At 39.8% G+C, this 8,222-nt stretch overlaps 1 protein-coding gene across 1 annotated transcript; it reads right to left on the bottom strand.

Annotated features, from left to right (window-relative positions):
• Window positions 1-19: 19 nt before the first annotated feature.
• On the bottom strand, window positions 20-7,454 carry LOC135471599 (beta-1,4-mannosyl-glycoprotein 4-beta-N-acetylglucosaminyltransferase-like). The gene is given in 3 exon segments (XM_064750888.1): window positions 20-1,276; window positions 1,279-2,069; window positions 7,274-7,454. Coding segments are annotated over 2 exon segments (1,353 nt in total). The 5' UTR covers window positions 2,039-2,069; window positions 7,274-7,454; the 3' UTR covers window positions 20-683.
• Between the last annotated feature and the right edge of the window lie 768 nt (window positions 7,455-8,222).

Genomic DNA, 8,222 nt, shown 5'->3' with positions numbered 1-8,222 from the left:
ATAACAAAAAAGTGGGCATTTAAACTATTGATAAACTGTCATCTACCCAGCTGAAAAACGTTACAAATCTTACATGTCAATATACAGGTCAACTGAATATTCACCTAATACACATCTCCGATCAGAATAAATCGCTAGCCGCTATATATTAGCTTCATGGACGCCATAAGGCACATGCTGACTCATTCATGGACAAGACAAACAGTGAAGCCTATTACAGGGACCTGGTTAAACGTATGGGAAAGCAAACGATGTTTGTGCGAAGCAAAGGTATAGATTCGAACTACGTGCACAAACCTACATCGCAATTTACACCAAACCTATCGCCAAAAGCAAAACGGTTACATGGGACTAAATCAAAAGCTGTAATTCTGTAAAGCTGTAAAAACACCTTTACGTATATTTGACATTACATTGGTCCATGTAAATAAAAATTCCTCTCAAGGCCTTAAAATAACAGGTTCTGCATAGGTTAAATATTTCTTGTTCTTAAGCAAGATGTGCTTAAAAAATATGATTAAATCTGTGCGGAAGGGTTTAAATCACTATTATTAAATTTAATGGAAGACCTACAGTATGCGTTGAAAATTCGCCACAACTGAAAACATTGTGATTCGAAAGTACATGACATCACACTTGCTGATACATGCACGGATGTGATCTGTACTACAGAACAACCATTGCTATAGTTCTCTGTATGGGTTAAACAATAAGTTTTTAAATTTATCTGTGTTGTTTAATACGTAAAGGGGCGCATAAGGAGCATGAAGGCCAATGTATTGTGGTTTAAAGACTGCCTTTTCGTCAAACCACAATCCCACTTTAATGAGGTCTCTGATGTAGTCTAATTTCGTCTTCTCCGGGTAGTTGCCCCACCGTGGGAAATCGTAGTTGAATGCTGACAAAAGTTTAATCCTGACCCTTGCTGGTTCAAAGCACCACGAGCAATGCCAACCACCTATATTAGCTACAGATTTAGGTTGTCCAAACTGCCACATTTGCACATTATTGCCTTTGTTCTGGTACTCTTTTAACTGGGACACAAATCTGTGCATCTGAGAAGTTGCACCTCGAATTTCCCCACATCTGTTGTTGTATACGGATTCTAGCATATCTAAGGAACATCCTATGCCTAGCAAACTTTCGCCTGAACACCAAAAATATCCAAAAACGTTCCTACGCATATAAACACCCACTGGTTCTGGGTAACCATCATGGAGCTTCAAAAATAGCAAAGCTTCTCTTCGATGCAATTCGTCAGCATCGGCAAAAATAATATGTCATCTTTTCGTGTTCCAGTGATTCGGCCCAGGCCTTCTTTGCTGGGATAACTTTTCATATAATAATCAATGTAGGACCCATCTTTTGGATCAGGGCCCGTGGGAAAATAGTTTAAATATAAATAAACTATTTTATTTTGATATTCTTGCAAAAATCCCTTTTTCATTTTGTCTAGGAGATACAACTTCTTTCCCTCTCCGAAGCCTGTAAAGTTGGACTCCAGTACAATAATAAGGTCAATCAAGTCTCCAGCTTCCTTAAGGCGAATTTCCAGCATTTCGAATTCCACATTGAATGTTATCCCGTATATAATCCTTCTAGGAGCACCATCTCGGACACGTAGCTTTTCCAAACTTGTGAACTTGGTCTCATCCAAAATATCAGGATAACTACAAGCCGGACCATGCCAGCCATTCCTACATACACAGCCACTCGACGCATTAGCTGTACCTTCCATTAAACATCGACTTTTCCCTGATGTCATGAAGTAATCTTTGTGATCATCAACCAGTGTCGCATAAACTGGTTTCTCTGGATCATGATCTTTGTAAAATGGTTGGCTTTGCGAAGTGTGTACGGCAATCCTCTCACTGGCGAATTCCCCTGGGTTAGCGTTTCTCTGGAAAAAACCGGCATTTGGGCGTGATCTATCGTAAGAGGTTTCAGTCAAGTGCCCGGAAGACCATTTCATCGTCAGCCAAACAAACATACAAGTGGCTGTCAAGAGAACGCAAAGAACCTTTTTCTGTAACCTCATTCTCTCGTCATCGGAAACCTTACATCAGGCACTGTGTAATCAGAAACAAAAACATGCATTAGTGTTTGTGTTCAAGATCGTTTTGCTAGAAAGCCAGATCAAAGGACGAACTTTTCAAAAAATAATAAGCCGTAATGCAGAGTGCTTTGTACGGGTCGATTGTACTGATTAGATATGTGTATGAGCTTCCTTGGGGTTTTACCTCGTACCTAACAATATTTCAGTCATATGACGACGAGGTGTCATGACAGCTGTGCTTACATGTACACATTCTGTGTTTCCTTGTGGCGGAGCGAGTCCATGCCGCCAGCGCTGCCGCCACAGAGAGATCATGCCGAATACACCAGACATGATACCCCACGTCACCCCGTCACACTACACTGACACAGGGACAACCAGTCCTGTTTGCTTTCTCTCACCTCTCAATGCTAAGGGCCAAGCGAAGCAGCAACAAATAACATTTCTAAAGTCTTTGGTATGTTCCAACTTCGAGGCGGACCTTCTAACCATTAGGCCATCGGAGGCTAATTGTTATTCCAGCATTTGAGAAAATAATCCGCTTTTCACAGGCAAACAACGGTCACGTGGGGGCCTGTATATTCGAAAATCTTGCAGACGAAGTCTTCTGATTTATTATCTCCCTTTTTTCGGCTCTGAAAACGCTTTTCACCTATACATCGGTCTTCTGCACTGAGTTAATGTGTCTTTTTGCAGTGTTAATTTGAAAAACTTTATATATATAGATAGTATACAAGAACAAAATATGATCAACAGTTATAGCTTTAAACATACCGGTAACACAATAGTAATCATAATATTTAACTTATACAGTGGTGGCCAGCATTAATGTGGGAAGAACGTAGGCAGAGTCTGGGGAACCCATGACCATCCGCAGATTGCTGACCGACCTTCTCACATGTGACCGCATTGGATAAGAAGCTGGTAAAAAATTCTTTCGACACTTCTAGTGTCACGACAACGACAATCGCTAAAGATATTGGCACAATCCTCACCATAACAGATGCAGTTTAGAATCTAACTGTTCATGTATATGACTGAAAGTAAGCAATTTACACACCCCTAGCACCACATCTTAAGCAGATTTAGCTACAAGAAATGCAGAGATGTGAGATGCAATTTATTAGGCATCACTAGTTTAGAATGAGTCAAAATTATCACACTTAATATGGATAAAGCACATTGAAACAATACAATGGGATTTAACTTGATTTTAATGGAAAATGCCTTTGAACTGTTAATTCAATTGCGCGATTTTCATTATGTTATATAGTGGCATTATCATGCTTGCATTTGTATGTTTATACTTCCACTATGTCCAGGTAACAACTGCTTCTGTGCCATTTTTAGTCTTGACATGAAGATGTGGGGCTGCTAGCCCTATATTTCATGTTTGTACAGTGTGGGCAAACGGACACTTTATGGGTTTTCTGGGCCAGCTTAATAGTGCGTATCGTAGTATATAATACATAAAGAATTGCAATATTACTTTCAACCTGGAGATAGGTAACTACAGTAATGCATGTAGCAAAACTAATGTGACAGGATAATTTGTTCATGCCACATATGAATAAATTCGGCCTGTTTTTTTTTCACATAACGTTTAACGGATGTTGGTCGTCGCTTGGTAAAATGGGAACATTTGAAATTTGCTTTTGTCACGTAAATAGATAGGATTGCATACGTACGTATAATGTTAATATGAGTCGGCAATTTGTTGGTGATGTAGACGTGCAAGTAATTAGGTATTATGTCTATTGTAGTTAGCGATACAACCACCGAATTTAATAGATGAACTAAGTTTTGTGGGAGCAGGTTCTCCAGTTACAGCAAGTCTTGGCGAAAAAATGCCTTTTGACCATTCAGTTAGAAAAAAATAACTGAAAAGTATGCTATAAATAGAATATCATGAGAATATGTGTTCCACGATGTTGTATAAGCTCTTGTTGTGGGCCTGTCGCATCTGCCTCGCTTTTCGAGCTCCACTGATATCACAGGCCGACCTCTAATAAGCTCGGTGAAGCTGGCACAATATTCCAACACAACATCCTTATAACTATATATTGAACATGTGTGTGACATATAATAAACGACCTTCACCGCCATTTTATTCACAAACACACCGCATCAAATATACCTTCTTAAAATGGCCAATGTTTGAAAGATAAGCAGCTTTAAGGTTCATTGGTGGGATCGATAAATATCTACTACAAGTTGCAGCAGCTCTGGAATAAGGATTAATCGACAGTACTTTGTCGCATCTTTACATTGGTTGTTATTCTGGACCGCCTGCAACTTGCCACGATGTCAAAAATGCCTTCTGAAAAACGGGTATCATCAAAAGATAACAGCTAATATGAGTACATTTGCGGGATCGGAAAACATATATTGCAGGTCGCAGACGCCCTGGGATGGGGAGTAATCGACAGTACTGTGTCCCATCTTCACATTTAGTGCAATTCTAGACCGTCTGCTGCTTTCCTCTGTAACAAAAATGCCCTCGAAGGGCTGAAAAATAAACACTGAAAATCGCAGACGCCCTGAAATGGGGATAAATCGACACTGCTGTGGCAGTGAATGTCGTTTATGGGACCTTTTATTACATGTCACACACCATGTTTTATATATAGTTATTACCCAGTAGGATGCTGTGATGGAATATGGTGCCAACTTTATCATGTCAGGTAAAAAGTAAAGTTGGCACAAGATTCCAACACAACATTCAACTCCACATTCGCAGCTGCACGAGACGCGTTCTAACGAATATGGTGCTGAATATTGTTTTGGAATCTTGTGCGAACTTTTACAGAGTTTAATCAATAGCCGTTCGATACATCGTCGCCGATCACACTCCTATGATAGTCTCCGTTGATCGGGTTAATATGTATGGAAGACGATAGATGACAACTTGCTACTTCGCTACCTCGACCATTCTAACACAGTGCGAGGCAACGAGATGTTCTTGAGATGTGCTCTTACATCCCGGTGCCCTATTAAGCATTACATCAGTCAACACTCATATTTCAGTGGCCGAGGAGGTTGGTGTAGTGCGGCGAGTCCCTCTCCAAAGCGGTCGTGAGTTCAAGACCAGCTCTGTCCGGCTTCCACTGCGGTCATATACAGGAAGGTCAGTCAGCAACTTGTGGGTGGTCGTAGGTTTTCCGCGGGCTCTGCCTGGTTTCCTTTCACCATAATGTTGGCTACCGTCGTATAAGTAAAATATTTCTGAGAAGGGCGTAAAGCAACAATTGGGCAAATAAATAAATAAATAAATAAATAAAAAACCTGGTAGTGTAAGGCGGGGAATTGACCCCAGAGAGATCAAAATCCAAGCACAATTGTGCAGATTTCTAAATCGGAAGAATACAGCTTGGTCGAATCACCCAAACAAGTTATATAACCATAAAGGGGATGGTTGCTTAGTAATAACCCGACTAAATTGCACTCTCGTTTAAAAGCGCCAATTTATCGTTCAAACGTTTCATTTCAGACACTGTGTGTTTGATTTACAGTATGAAGGTCAAATTAACCAGAAACATATCTTTACTGAAACTTTCACGCGTGTATTTCTACGTGCTGTCGAAGTTTCGTTTTGGTTAACGTTTGTCTTCATATGTAAAACATAATCTTTATAAAAGGAGCAATTTTGTTATATTTTGGTAAGTTTAAAATCCGAATATCTACAATCGTCTAACAGGCGTACGTCATAATACAGTGAACTAACCAAGCCCCTGTGGAGAACAGATTGCACCTCAACGAAGAGTTCGAATCTTTGTGTCTTTTTGTGTTGGGAAACACACTTTTGTGTGAATAAAGATGAGTGCTGTCATGAATTATAATGAATAATTAAGATGGTACATGTATTACGTAATGTGTCGCAACTATAACGATAATCCTGGTTGAGAGTATATGAGTTATGACGTATAATCTCTTCAGAGAATTTTGGAGGCTTATAAGTCTAATGTTTGCCAAATAACAGGAACAGAAGAGTAAAACTCTGAAAAAAGAATAAGCCTTACGAGTGCGTCTGCAGTTGTCACTCACAGCTATAGTCAGTTTTGCTTCTTGAGGTGCACAGTTTGTTGCAACTCATGGGACCGATTCCCTACCTTGCCATACTAGCACCTTTATGTAAATAAAGAATAACTCAATTTTTACATTCCTACAACCAACCAGTATTGAAATATGACGCTGTCAAGATTAATAGGACGGACAATGATGGAAGGAAAAGCGATCACTATATATACCGCATTAAAAAAATCCTGCCCGCTACCTCACTACCTCGTTGCCTTGCTACCTCGCCCTTTGCAAAGGAGCGAACTGAGGCAGCGAAACAACTAGATTATGTTAATCTATTTGTCTTGCTGCCCCGCATCGCTCCCTCGCTACTTGGTTACCTCGCTTAACTACCTGGTTACCTGGCTTCACTACCTCGTTACCTTGCTTCGCTACATCGTTTTATCGCTGCTTCGCCCTGTATTAGAAATGATTCAAATACCTCAAATTATAGTGAGGACACTCTATATTGCCGAGGCCCTACCTATCGCTCATTCTACAGGTCTGCTCCGTGGATCATTGCACCACGAAGTGTAAATATGCTGTGCATGATTGTATGAAAGGTAAATGGTGTATCGTATAGCGTGACAAACCACAGGCGGATAGTTAAAGAATGCCAAGGACTGGGCGTTGTCGAGTAATCAATGCATGCATTGGTCTCTCGGCGCTGTGAAGTGTATGGGTTAAGGTAAGGATATGGCAGAATAGGTAAGGGCGCTGGAACACAAGGATTTGATATATATATATATATATATATATATATATATATATATATATATATATATATATATATATATATATATATATATATATATATATATATATATCATATTTTACTTATACGACGGTAGCCAACATTATGGTGAAAGGAAACCAGGCAGAGCCCGCGGAAAACCTACGACCACCCATATATATATATATATATATATATATATGCAAACTAAAACATATCACAAATGTTAAATCTTGAGAAACGATCATCATGTCGCATTAATATATTTGTAGGTTGCAGAAAAAGGTTTCAGTCCAGCAGAAAGCACCCCCACCCCCCACCCAGTGTAGACTTAGAAATAGCTTAGGGGAGCATGTCTCAGCCATATGGAAAATGGCAGTACAAGTATTTTATAGCATGAAGGATACAACCGTTCATTGCACACTTACCTTCCTAGCCGTACGCTCATATCGCACCCCCTTACAGTTGTGAGTCTCTTCATAGAGGGTCGCTACATTGAACAAATGCTTTTAGTCGAAGGCCTTTAGACGAAAGGAATCACATATCCATGAAGTGTAGTATCTGTTTATCATGTGTAGCCAGGTGTTGTCATGCCATAGCGTCCTTTCGGAAAATAACGTCAGTTTACCTTAACCAATGGGCGCTTGCCCGGTTCTGCTGTGTCACTTACTGGGACATTGTAACAGCGGCCTTCCATTCAGGGGCTATTCCTAAACTTAAGATAGGTAAGCTGAGTGTGTCCCAAATAATCCTGGCCTCTGCGTCAACGATTGAATATGAGCATTTTCTTTCTCGGCAATTAGTAAATGATTGTAGGCAAAAAAAAGCCATAGTGGGTAATTGTTATGTTTATATTGATCGATGGGCTGGTGTTTATTTTTGGACGCTCTATAATGAAACTCATATTTATAAATAAACTGACTGGGAATAATTGTATAAGTTTGCCAAAATTTGGCAATCATGGACGTCATAAATTGTATTTTGTGAAAACATATTTTCATCAGATACACATATTTGTAGTTCCTTAAGTGTGTTTTGAGGTCAAAAATCGCAATGCCCAAAATGACGTTTAACACAAACAACCAAAGAACTGAAAAAGTATACTGAGTACGAAATTAGGACGGAATCATGCAAGATAAGTAGTGATCAGTTTTCAGTGATGTTGAAAAGACGCAAAGAATGTTCTGTCTATGGGGGGGGGGGGGGGGTCGTTCGTATACATGAATCTTTTTCAGCAATGCCTTAAATTTTCTTGTTTAGCATGTCAAGACTGTAAAAAAAAATTTGGGTAACATATCCAGGGTCCACTTGCACGAAGCCTCCTTAACACAAAGAGCACGTAACTACCTTGCCAACCAGCACTGTAGACATTAAGTC

Source organism: Liolophura sinensis, chromosome 7 (genome assembly GCF_032854445.1).
Source record: "Liolophura sinensis isolate JHLJ2023 chromosome 7, CUHK_Ljap_v2, whole genome shotgun sequence".
Lineage (NCBI taxonomy): Eukaryota > Metazoa > Mollusca > Polyplacophora > Chitonida > Chitonidae > Liolophura > Liolophura sinensis.
This window is presented reverse-complemented; position numbering and strand designations above follow the sequence as displayed.